At 55.6% G+C, this 12,802-nt stretch overlaps 1 protein-coding gene across 1 annotated transcript; it reads right to left on the bottom strand.

Annotated features, from left to right (window-relative positions):
- Positions 1–7,493: 7,493 nt before the first annotated feature.
- On the bottom strand, positions 7,494–10,848 carry HOXB9 (homeobox B9). The gene is made up of 2 exons (XM_049858937.1): positions 10,332–10,848; positions 7,494–7,737 (listed from the first exon to the last, which is right to left on the bottom strand). The coding sequence occupies exons 1-2, from the start codon at positions 10,846–10,848 to the stop codon at positions 7,502–7,504; spliced, it is 753 nt and encodes a 250-aa protein (XP_049714894.1). The 3' UTR covers positions 7,494–7,501.
- Positions 10,849–12,802: the final 1,954 nt, after the last annotated feature.

Raw genomic sequence — 12,802 nt, 5'->3', positions numbered from 1 at the left:
GAATACGGATTAAATCTGTTTAACTACCTACATTAATGAGATCTCTCGCCTCACAACAAATCAAATACCTTCGCAGACCACCCCCAAAGACTGATGTGGGGGAGTCATGGAAAAAAACAGGCGCGCGCACACACATACACAACGCGCCAGGCGTAGGCACGCTGTTAATTTCGCGATTTTAACGAGGCAGTTGGAGTCTTTCTAAATGTCAGGGTCGCTTCGGAAAAATGTAAAAGAACACGGTTTAATTGCACAGAGTTTTAAAAGGTCCTATAAATGTAATTGGTATTTTAATACAAGTTATCAAATCATACAGCTTCCTCTCCTAAACATATTTTCAAACAAACGAGGTAGTCATATTTAAAGCTTTAATGATCAATTTCCTTATTATTGATAAAGGTTTAACTATCGTGCAGAGGGAATTGACTGGGTAACCGGCCCCCAAAAACGGCTGTAAACTCTTTAACAAACTATAAAACGCAATAAAGCCGGAGTCTGTTGTTGTTTATGCCGCAGCGCATAAAAGCTGTTAGCATTTTACGAGTTCTTTCCTCTACAGCTATAAAACTGCAGCTTCCATCGCCCCCGCCGCCCGACTGCAGCACCGTGGGGGTGACGAAGCCGAAATGACAATGATTATGGGGTTTTTTCCGGCACAAAAAGGTGACTTTTTAGAGATTTTCACCTCCTTTGGCTGTGGCAAGCACCTGCCCCCACCTTCCTCTCTGGAGCCCCCAAACCAGCCCTGTCTGCCCCACCCAAGCTACTCAACTTTCTCTTATTAAACAAATATTTGAGGATTTTCTGTTGAAAAGGGGTTGGAAGGGCCTGCGGAGGGGGCCAGGTGGGGGAGAAGAAACTTTTTTGTTTAATGGGCAGTGGTGAAGCTTGGCTCAAAGTTCCCCTCACAACTGCCAAATTTTGCAGTTTTGCACAATCTTCGTTCACTGAGGGGGGAGCAGGAAAGGGGGAGGGGGTCTCCAGAAGGTGCTGGAGCCCAGTCGGTGCTTTGGGGACCCGACTTTGTGTGGGGGAAGAGGGGACTGATGCCATCAGTGGGATGACATCCAGCTGGGCTGCCCCGCTTCAGAGCCCAGGCCTTGGGGCCCAGTAACCAGGTCCAACTGGCTCCCAACCTTCCCTGGCCAGTCCTCCACACTGCCCTCCGGCAAGAGGAGGCAGCCAACTCCATCAGCATATCAAAGCAAGGGAAGGGCAGTCCAGGCCCAGCTGGGCACCTCAGCCCAGGCACCTGGCTTAGGTGCCCATGACCTGTGCCCTCCCTTGTGTGGCTGCAAGGTGTGTATTGAGGGTTGTCTTTTAGTCCTCAGCATCCTCAAGACCCTTTTGAGCCATTGGCACTGCCTAAGCTGACCTTGGGGTGGAGAGAATTCAGATGGAGCAAGTCGATGAACTCCCTTTTTCTCTCCTTTTCCCTTGGGCAGCAGCTAGTTAAACCCGGCTCTCCCTCCAGGCCTGGGGACCTGGGACCTGAAAGACTGAAGGTGGGAGCAAGCTGGCTGGGTGCCACGCTCTTGGGTCTGCTGCCCTATCTGTCTAGTGGGCCTAGCCACTGTGGTGGCTAGGCTATGGAAGGCCCATCTGACCGCCAGAAGCAAAGGCCTCCTACAGCAATTGATCAACCAAGGGAAGGAAGGAAGAAATGAAAGAAAATTTTCTGGTAACAAAAGTGGAGGCTTTACAAATACATTCAACCCAGTGTTTATACAAGGGAGGGTGGTTTGCTTTTGGAGGGGTGACTTTTGGGGATCCCACTGCACCCTAACCTTTATAAAAATAAAACTATCACCTTCTCCAAAGGGAAGCCCTCACCCGCACCAGTGGGGCCACCTGGTCCTTCAAAAGTGAATCTGGAGAATGGGAGAGGGGCTGAAAGTGAGCAAGAGAAAGGCAAAAAGGAGGAGAGAAGGCAGGGGCTTGAATTTTCAGCGCGTGGCTGAGGGAGCGGTGCGGCGTCAGAAGGCAGAGTTAAGTTGTTGGCGAAGCGAACCTTTTTATCAAGTGCGGGGAATTTTATGGTCATGATTTGAGGACTCAGCGGCGAAGTAGAAATTCAATGGTTTGTTCTAAATCATCCCTACACCGTGCCAGAAATTCCTGATGGAAGGAAAATGTTTCTATTATAAGAAAAAACAAGAAAGAACGAGGAGATAATTTATAAACACCCAACGGACTGCAGATTTATTAGAGAAACTCAAGTTGAGGAGGAACCCCGCTTGCCTGTTTGCATTCGGTCTTGGGGGAAGAAAGAGGCTGCCGCTGGGGTGGTCTTGACAGTGTGTGTGTGTGTGTAGGTGGGTATCTATTTTTCGCACAGGTTTGTCCGGATGGAGGGCACGAATCGGGCCGGACCAGGAAGAAATGGGGGACTTAGAATCGCGAAGAAGGTGGGCAGGCAGCGCGTGAGTCTCACAGCCAAGCGTGCCCCAGTCCAGACCTCCACTGCCAAGTTACCAAACGACCCGCGCCCCCCGCCCAGGTCTGCCTGGGGCCCAGAATCGGGCCCCGGGACGCGCGGAGCTGGAGCTCTCACCTGGAAGCCGCGGGACGCGGGGAGAGGAGAACCAAGTTCCCGCTTCCTGCTGCGGTGCCTGCTCCCGCACTCAGCCGGAAAACGTTTTTTTTTTTTTTTGGCGGCCCGGCTTAGGGCGCCCAGAGCATCCCGAGGAGGCGACGTCTGAGCCTTTCCGCACCTCGCCGCTCTGGGACTCCCTGTCCGGCGCAGGGTTTGCCAGGCGCGCGCCCAGCCTAGCTCCCCGACACGTACAAAGACTCTGCATCCTCCGCCCGCGCGGAGCGCCCCGCCAGTTTTGGGCAACTCTGAATCTGCAAAAAAGCCCTAAAACTGGGGGGTGGGGGGTGGAGTGGGTGGGGGGGTGGGGTGGGGTGGGGTGGGGTGGGGGGAAAGCGGGGCTGGCTCTCCCGGTTGCCTTCTCCGGCAGGTCCGGGCAGCCGGGTCCGGGAGCTTCCTCTCCCTCTGACCCTCTGGCTGCTCGCCCGGCTCACCTGACCCGCAAGCCGGCAGCCGGAGGCTTTCCTCTTGTCCCCTCCCAGGAAAATCTTATTCTTTATGACTCAATTCTTTTTATTTGGGCCTATTATTCCCATTATTATTATAATTCTCCTTTTTTCCTGCATTTATTGGCCCACCGAACACAGCAACTGGATGAGCGCTGAGCCCTCCTCGTGGGGAAATTTCAGAAAATTGACGGTTTGAGGAGAGGAGGGAAACACTGCTATATCTGAAACCTATAAAACGGGGGAAGCGGCCATAATGAACCCTATATTTTTATTACGGACAAATTACTCATCAGTTTTGGTAGCGATAGTTCATAGATTCCTGGCTGACCCAAGTGCTGCGCGGAGCCGCAGGCGCAGGCAGCCGCCGCACTGGGGATTTTCACGTGGAGCAAGAGTGCCATCTAGCGGTCGCTCTGCGAAAAGGCGCCACCGCCAACGGCTCGGCCAGGTTCTCCGAGAGCGATCGGCCGAGGCCACAAGCGAAACTTTCATTATTGGCAGAAAAGAGGGGAGGGAAACCAAAGCGGGCGAGAGAAAAGGCATCGAAATCAAGAAACCGTTCATGAAATTTTGAAGATAAGCTAAAATAAGCAAAAGGGGGGGGGGGGAGAGAAAAGAAGCCATAAGCTTTTTTCTTTGGTACTTAACTCCCCCACCTCCCAATCCCCTAATTTCTGGCTGAGACCGCCAAGCAGTGCGCCTTTTATGGCCCATAAAAAGGGGAAACGAGCACTTTGCAAGCCTTACACAATTGTTTCAAATTTCGAAGAGAAACAATTGGGCTTTTTGTAGGGGGGAGAGGAGGCCTGAGAGGGTGGGAAGGGTCTGTAAAAGGGTGAAGAGGCTGCCCTTGCCCAGACGTCTGGCTCCGCCAGACGTGTGTATGTGTGTGTGTGTGTGTGTGTGTGTGTGTGTAAGCCCCGGGAAGAGGGGGGGCGTCTCGTTTATGACGCTCGGTTCTGGAGGGGGTGTGAAGAACAAAGACAGGAGTCCCAGTTGCGGTCTCCAAAGGATTTGCGACAAAAAAAGTGTCTTCCTTCCTCCTTCCCTCTTCTCCATTCTTTGCCTCCTGGGGCTCCCGGAAGCCCCAAGCCCCGCATCCTGGGCGGGTGAGGGTGGGGGCTGCCGGGTCCACCCAGTCCCAGCCAGGCCCAGCGGAGCACAGGCCCAGCTGTAGCTCTCAGATCCGGAAAGTTTCCCCTCTCAGTTTGCTTTGCTGCTGTTTAGTTTCTTAACCTTCAGAAATTTATACGCTATAAAGTTTTATAGCGGTCATATTCTTTTATTGCTGCGCACACGGCATTGAATTCCTCTCCCGGTTTCTCTGCCTCGCACTCTTGCGGTCTCTCTGTGAATCTCTCCTTTATGACAACTGATTTCCCCATCTCCGGCTTCCGAGCCTCCGCAACTTCGCCTTTGTTTGTCTTTAAAGAAGCCATCCCGGGCTCGGGACCCAGACGCCGCCGCCGCCAGAGGCCCCTGCGGGCGCTCTCACCCGCTACCCCGCAGCGCTGCGTCCGGCTGCAGCCTTGCTTTTTGCGTTTCCCTTTGGCGGAATCCGGCCTTCTCCACACACTCTCAGCACCGGCTGGGCCCCAGGAGCCCAGGATGGGGAGAGACTAGGCTACACAACCGCTAATGCGGATTCATTTGATGTCCCTAACGGAACTCTCCTGGAGCCTGCGAGTCCGAGGTTCGGTCTTGCCCGCGAGCTGCGCTTTCTCCTGGCACCTCTCTGATCGGTGCGTCCTTTCGTTCGAGGGGGGTAGGCCTTGGTTTTTCATTTCTAAGGTTCTGTCTCTGGAGTCAGGCTTTGTCCTCACCTCTAACCAACCCGCAGGGTCTCCGCCTGCTGCCGCGTCGCTGAGGTGGGTCGGGTGGACGGCTGGGGGCGGGGGCAGCTCAGGAGAGCCAGCCCGGCAGAGGCGGAATCCCAACGCCTGGGGGAGAAAAGCAGGGCTGCCGAGAAGCCGCAGTCCTCCTAAGGGGCTCTGCCGGGGACACGCAGGCTGGAAGGGACAGAAAAGTGCCTCTGGGGTCCGACTGCAAAGGGACTTTTTCCCCTGGAACACTTCTGTTCCTCACCCAATCCCCTCTCCCGGCCTTTGCCAACTGCCTCCCCAGGCCTCAGCCCCTGCTAAACCAACCCACCTCAGACCAAGGCTCAAATTGGAGCCTCCAGCCCCAAGTGGGGGCTGAAAACCCTAGGAGCTCACTCCCTCTGAGCAGAAGAGAGAGCCCTGCCCTCCCCAGGCCTCCTTCTACAGACAGCCTCCCCACTGCCTGGAAGAGCAGAAGAAAGTCTCTGCCTTCCTGGCTTGCCTGGCATTTCAAGTGGCCAAGCCAGGGTGATGTTCTCAGGCGGCTGAGAGAGAAATTGCTTCCAGGAGCTGGTGGGGAAGCTGCCAGCACAACTTTGGGGGAAAACGCCATTGTTCACCCAGAGACCCAAACCCTTTCCAAACTGCATAGTTTCCTGTCCTTGCCCTTCCAGTCTCCCAGTTGTCCTTTTGGAAGACTGGTAGTGTAAGCAATAATCTCGGGACCTTGGGTCTGGGACAGAGGGTCTCAGAATCAGCAGTCTGTTCCACAGGGAAGTCTGCTCTGCCAGATCTAAGGAGGAACCTCTTGGGCACAGGCATTTCCCTTTTTTCCAAGCTATTCTCCTGGCAACCAAGATCTCAACCTAGGGCAGGTGGGGAGAGCCAACACAGAATAAGACACGAGGAGAGATTTTTTTTTTCTAGAGTGATATATATTTTTTGTTATTTTTCTTGGTTTTTTCTTCCAAAACGAACAACCAGAGCTCTAAGTCCCTCACCCTACCCACCCCCACCCACAACCCTCCCAAATAAGCGACAACTGAAAACAGGCGAGACAATCACCCCAAGGAAACCACAAAACACAAGCACAATTTCACGACAGCCACCGACAAAGCAAAAACTTCTACTGAAATGCCTGGAGGAGCGGGAGCAAGAGTCCATGGAATTGGAGGGGACTGACGAGGTGGGGTAGCCGGGGGAGAAAGGGAAGCGGAGTAAGTTTCAGCCTGAGGCTTAGGTTCCATTATGCCTCTTTACTTTGCACGCGGGACTGTTCCCGAAAGGGAGCGCGCGCGCGCTAGTCTCGCAAATCGCCATCCAAGCCGGAGTCACCGGGGGCAAAGTCCAGCACTGGGGCCGGTCCCGTTCTGCGCTGGTGCTGGCGGCTCCCGGGCCCGGGGGTCCTCCGAGTGGGTCGGGATGCGGGCGCGATGGGGAGGAATGCGCCGTGCTCCACACGCTAGCGCCGCTGCTCCTGCCTCTTCCCAACAACTTCCCCAGGAATAAAGCACTTGAATCTATTCACAATAAATTCTCAATTGGACTCTCCTGGCTTGGCCTTCCTACCTACAGCTGGATCGAGCTAGCGGGGGTAAAGGGTGAAGAGGTTTTTCTACAAGGGGTGGCTTGACTGGCTGGTGCTAGGTGGGTTTGGCCGCACGGAGTGAATTTGGAGCTGGGGAGGATGTTGAAGGAAGCAGGGCCGGTGGATAGTAGGAGAAGCTACAGTCTCTGTCAACTAGGGCATGGATGAGGGAGAAGACAACACCACCAAGGGTCTAGGACCCACTGTGTGAGTTCTTTTTGTTGGAAGGAGAGGGAAGCATCATGCAGAATTAAACATTTCCTGCAACAATGTGTGTTGGGGGTAAAGCCCCCACCCTTTCCTTGCCCTTCCTTGTCTACCTGGCTTGAGAGCTGGGTTTGCCCCACCTGCCTGTGGGCCTGTGCCCCTGGGGGTAGTTGGGAGTTCTGTGGAGGTGGTTTTGCAATGCTGAGCCCTTTGGGCTGCACCACCCCATTCAGAAGGGCATCTGTAGTCATCTCCCTGGGGTACATTAGCACCAGGGGTAACACCCTGGCTTGCCCCATGGTCTGTGCGCTGTTCTGTCAGGCTTGGGATGCACCAGGCTTGGGGGGTGTGATGGTCTGCATTTGGGGTGTTACTTCATTTGAGTGAAGTGTTGCCTGTGTGCATTCCCTGTTATTACTGTGGAGTCCAAGCTTTGTGTATGCAGGTGTCTGTTAGGCTGGGTGCAGTCAGAGCATCCCTGGGTGACTTTTGGATAGGTCCAGGGAGGGAACAGGCAGGCAGGAAGTGAGGGGCTGGGGCTCTCTAGAAAAATTAAGGACGTGCTAAGGGCTTGACTAGGGCTTCTCTTGTGGCCCACCACCTTCTTAGTAACCAACTACTTCTACTTTCTAACTCAACAAAACTTCCTCCTGAGGCCAGGGGAGAAGAGAGAAACAGGTGAGGGCAAAGGAAACAAGAGAGACCCTGGGTGCAGAAGAGGACTTTGACAAGAAAGACCCTCTTCCCCGTTCACTGGAATACATCCCAGACAGCACTGGCTTTGCAGCTATCACTTATAAATAAGAGTGAGATGGGGAAGGGGTGGGAGGGCTGGTGGTAATCTTTACTCTTTGCCCTGTTCCTTATTCATTTTCTTCATTTTCATCCGTCGGTTCTGAAACCAGATTTTGACTTGTCTCTCACTCAGATTGAGGAGTCTGGCCACTTCATGCCTACGGTCCCTGGTGAGGTACATATTGAACAGAAACTCCTTCTCTAGCTCCAGCGTCTGGTATTTGGTGTAGGGGCAGCGCTTTTTCCGGGAAGAGCGAGCGTGCAGCCAGTTGGCAGAGGGGTTGGCTGAAAGAGAAGCAGCGATAGAATCAAAGAAAGGCAGGGGGTATGAAGGGTCCCCAGTGCTGTACTTCCAGGAGGGTGCACCCCTGGTCTACACTCCCCATCACACATTGGAGAAATGGGTGCCTGGGCCTTCAGGCTCCCAGAAACTGTCCCAGACATGGGGCAGCAGTTGCCATAGACATCTTCAGGTGAGAGGCCCTTTGGAGAGGATGGAGCCAAATGTGTGTCCAGTATTCCTGGGCACTGTCAAAGCCTTGCTTGCCTCTCGATCGATCATTCTCTTTGCTTGGATTCAAGCTGATTAGGACTCAGATCAGAGCCAGCATGAAGCCCCACAATCAGCACCACCGAACTGGCCAGGGATGGCTGACCTAAAGAGTCCTGCCTCCAGGTCTGGGAGGCGAGAGGAGGGGCTGGGGGGTGCTTCTGTTAAGCCACAACCAAGAGACCTCTCAACCCTCCAGTCTGAATACAACCCTGTCTTGAGCACAAACTTGCTTCCCTTGGCCACATGGCAGCAGGCATGTGTGTCCGTGTAGATACCCTCCCCACCACCACACACACCCTGCATATATGGGCCTACACTTAGAGACGCAAACATCCAGCACACTCCAATTCACATGCAAGCCAATTGCAACCATTTATCAACTCCAGCCTATGGACAGGGGAGCTCCGGGGGGCTCACAGATAACTTATGGTTGCAATAGTCTTTCTTTTCCGCTCCTGCCCAGCTCGCAGTTTGGTTAACGCCAGTTCAGGGAAATTGGGGAGCAAGAGTGCTCCAGTCCCAAGGTGAGGTGCCACAGATGATGTGGGGAAAACTGGCCCCAAGTGGGAGAGCAGAGAAGGGGATAACTGAGTAGAGGAATGGAAAAAAAAAAAAAGAGGAAGCAGAAATCTATATCAGCATCTCTTCTCCTTACCTTCTCCCCCTCCCTGGAACTCAGAAAATTCTTCAATTAAAAGCCAAGCCAATTAATAACAACATCCACCCTCTGCTAGCTTCCTTCTTCCCAAATGAAAAGCATTGAATAGTAAAAAAACAATAATCTGGCTCATCCTACCCTAAGTACCATGTCTTACCAATTTGCAGAGCTATTTCCTTAATGTGATTGCTTGGGATAGGACCTGGGGCCGCATTAATTATGAAAGAGGGAAAAAACTGTTAATAATTGATCCTGGCCAAATGGTTGCCTTGCAATAATGGGCTTTCCAGGCAGAGTTTGGGGTTTGGGGTGCGGGTCTGTTCCAGTGTGTCTGAGAAGGATTTGGAAGAGCCCTGTTCCCCAAACACCAACCCTTGTGATTCAACCTGGCAGTTTGGAGGTAGCGCAACCCTCAGGGGCCTCAGGGGAGAGGGTCAGTTCTCGCACCCTCTAGCAGGCAAGGACAGCCCAAAGGGCCCACGGGCCACTGTGTTGGTGAAAAATCTGGCAGGGTAAGCAGAGGCTAAAATATCTGACTCCCACTCCCCAAGAAGAGAAAGGAGGGAGGACTTGTCCCCGACAGCCTGTGGGTTATTATTTGGGGCTAAGAGCCCCCTCACCGATTTGCCCTTGTCAACTTTAAAAAAAAAAAAACTCTGAGGAACCGCACCCCCCCCCAAGGAGTACCACCTCCTGGACATTAGCCAAACCGGGGGTCCTAGCCAGGGGTGCTTTTGCCGGAATGCGAAGTGAGGAGAAACTACCGACTGAGGGTAAAGTTCTCCGCCTCTCCGCAAAGCCTCGCTTTCCCCAACCACTCCTCTCCCCAGGGTCCCTTCGGGATCTCGTCTTCTCCATTCAGGCGGTCCGCCCCGAAGTTCAGAAACGATTCCCGAGTCTCCGCGTGGCGGACAGCTCCGGCTGGGGCTAGGGAGCGCCGCAGAGAGGAGCAGGGGCCGCAGAAAAGGCAGCGTCAACCCAGGGCGGGAGGGGAGGGGACCACCGGAGGGGAAGACTCCCGGGGAGGGGCCGGCGCATCTGGGAGCGGGCTCAGCCACTGTGTCCTGGGTTTCCTCCGCCCCTGCCGGCGCCCGCTCCGGACCCCGCGCGGCTACTGCGAGAGATCTGCTCAGAACGATTCTCCGCCGAGCTGTTGCCTCGCAAATAAAATCCTAATGAGCCCCCTCCCCCTTGGCCGGCTTTTACGGTCTGCGCGTGGCGCGGGGAGAGCTGCCAGGCGCGCAGTCCCGGGCAGCCCCGCGCGCTCCATCCCTGGCCCGCGCGGGCTCTCGGCCTCGCCGGCAGACGGCCTCAGGCCCCGCCAGCTCCTCTCCCCGCTGGCCCTCGCTGGCCTCTTCCCGGGCTTTCAGCCCGGGCCTCGGAGAGAGAGGGACGGGAGGGCGAGAGTACCGAGTTGGTCCCTGTGCCCCAGTTGCCTCCGGGATTTGGAGTCCTGAGGGCGGCCCTCCTCAAGCGGCCTCGATCTCCCCTCTGGGGGTCCCAGCTAGCTAGCTAGCTTCCTTCCTTCCTTCCTCGTCCCTCCTCCCCTACTCGCTCTCCGGTGACCGCCGCGGTTTCCCTTCACATTGTCCGCGGTTTATTGCCTCTCCCCTCCCCTCCCCCTGCCTGGCCTTCGGCCTGGGTATTTCCTCACTTTTTATAACTTACTTTGATCCGGCCTCTCTTTGTCCTCGCTTCCTTCGCAAATTTTATTGTCCCCGAAGCCGGGTCTTTGATTAGACAGGACGGCCTCCCTGCCAGCCGAAGTTTCCAAACTGTACTCGGGTGTGCCCTGTTTGAGCAGCTCCCCAGGCGCGCCCAGCAGCGGCTCCGCCTTCACCGCCGCCTGGCCCTGCCCCGGGGCAGCCTCGCCGCGCGGCGCCGGCTCCAGCCAGGTGCGGAGGTACCTGCTTTCAGCCGGCGGGACGCCCTGGGGCTGGATGTAGGGGTGGTAGACCGACGGCAGGCTTCCGGACGCGTGCGGGCTCAGCGGCGCCCAGGAGGCGCCGAACACTGGCGCTTTGGGCTGGAAGCTGCACGAGGGGAACTCCAGGTGCTCCGCGTGGCCCGGCTGCCTGGGGCTCGCGTACTGGCCGGAAGGAAACTTGGCTGGAGGCGCGTCCTCACTCTCGTGACTTATGATGGAGTCGACATAATAGCTGCTAAGCGTCCCAGAAATGGACATTCTCAGACATTATCCGGGCGCTCGCAGGGGGAAGGGAAGCGCTCGCGCTGCGGCGCCCAAGCAGGGAGAGGTGGCACCCGGACCAGGGTGAGGGCTTTCGGACGCGACCCCCCCGGCCCCCCACCCTCCCACCCCCACCCCCTGCTCAACTTCTCAGCCAACAAAGTACAGTGGAGCAGCCCGGCTCAGCGCTCCTTGCAAAATGATTGGTCAAAGTTTTTCCGACTGCCTGATAAAGCGTCAGCTCCGACATAAATCAATCGGGCGAGGGGGCTGCGCTCTCGCTGTCATCCGTCCTCACCGCATTCCATATCGAGGATGGATTGTTTTATGCTGATGCAATGTGCTATCACGTCAGGGCTCCGGCAGACACGTAACCTCAGCCCGAGCTGCCGGCCGCCCGGCCCCCCCCTTTGCAGTAAGGGGGGGTTCTCGACATGGGGCGGCGGGGGCGGAGGGGAGGCGGAGGGAAAGCAGCGGGCTGCCTCTGGAGGGACGCAGGCTGTGGAGCCCTCTCCCCAAGCGGGTGGGGAGGAAGGGAGAGAGGGAGGGAGAGCAGGGGCGAGAGGGAGGGAGGGAGCCCCAGCCCGGGGACAGCCCGAGAGGCCCGACAGGATAATTAAGGAGGAGGTGGTCCTGCCCCCCCACCCCACAGGCCCTCGTTTCCTCTCCTCTGTCCCCTTGACAGAAGATGTTTATTAAACAACCACACCAGCAACAATCCACTGGAGAGGAAGTAAAGGGGATAGGGACAAGTTGGGATTTTATGGAATGTTATCAGCTTTGCAAGGGCTCTCTGCGCACTATTTTGGGAAGTTTACAGGCCTAGGCTCTCAGCGGGTCCCCTGAGCCCCCGGCAGGGAATGGGGGTCTGAGAATCCACCTCTGTCCTGAAATTGGAACCTGTTTGAGGTTAAGGGGATTCATCAGGTCCTGGAAACCTGAGCCTCTAAAAGAGTTTAAGACAACTAACCAAGGGCTCCTTTCAATTTCTTGGGCCTCTCTCTGGCCTTGGTCAGAGGGATTGGGGTGGGGGCAAAACCATTTCTTCCTTCCTCAATTGAGTAACTGCCTGGCCCCTAAAATTGCCCAGATGGTGAAGCTGACCATAAGAAAGGCTTAAAAGAGCCTCTCTGAGATGTCTGCAGAGCAGAGGCATGGGAAGGGGTCCGGAGTTATCTCCACCTCCGCACCCCCCCCCCCCCCCCAGCTTAAGGCCGAGTCTTCATCTCACCTGTCCTCTCCTCTCATTGGGGATTGCTGCTTTCCAAACCAATTTCCAAGAACTGACTTCCAAATACAAGAATAGGGGCTGTGGACGAGGAGCACAGCCGGGTCACAGTCTCTCGACCTTCCTCTGTCTTCCCTCCCAAGGACCCCATCACTAGAGCTTCCAAATAGCCTGCTTTACTGGTGTGTACTATGCGGCCCTGCGCTGAGACTCTCCCGGGGCCAATGCTGGTTTCCTGGCTCCTCTCCCAGTGTTGCTCCTCCAGCCCCTTTCCTGAGTGCAGCCATATCCCTGGTGTGGGGCACAGGGTGAGGCACGTCCCTGGAGAGACTCGGTTCCGCCTGGGTTCAGCTGGGTTTAGGGGTGGATTGGGGCTGATTTTCTCGTGGTTCTCAGATGCTGGGCCGGTACAAAGCAGACTGCCCTCAGAGTCCCAACATCGCCCCCAGTTCAGTCCTTTTAACAAAGGAGGGGCCATTGTAACTTGGGGTTTCATCTTTTGGGCCATACCCCTCGGCCATGTGGAAGACTGCGGATCACCTCTGCACACGCACACACTCCCGCCCACTTTTCTTTCCAAATGAAGCCATCTCGTGTCATTACGTGTGAAATACGAGGGTGAAGCGCCATATTTCTTCACATTATGGCGATTTCAAAATGATTTTTTAAAGATCAATGCCGGCGCCCAGCCGGCCCCCTCCTTCTCCGCCCCCGCTCTCCAAG

This window comes from Elephas maximus, chromosome 19 (assembly GCF_024166365.1).
Source record: "Elephas maximus indicus isolate mEleMax1 chromosome 19, mEleMax1 primary haplotype, whole genome shotgun sequence".
Lineage (NCBI taxonomy): Eukaryota > Metazoa > Chordata > Mammalia > Proboscidea > Elephantidae > Elephas > Elephas maximus.
The sequence above is the reverse complement of the archived record's forward strand: the minus strand, read 5'-3'. Positions and strand labels throughout refer to the sequence as shown.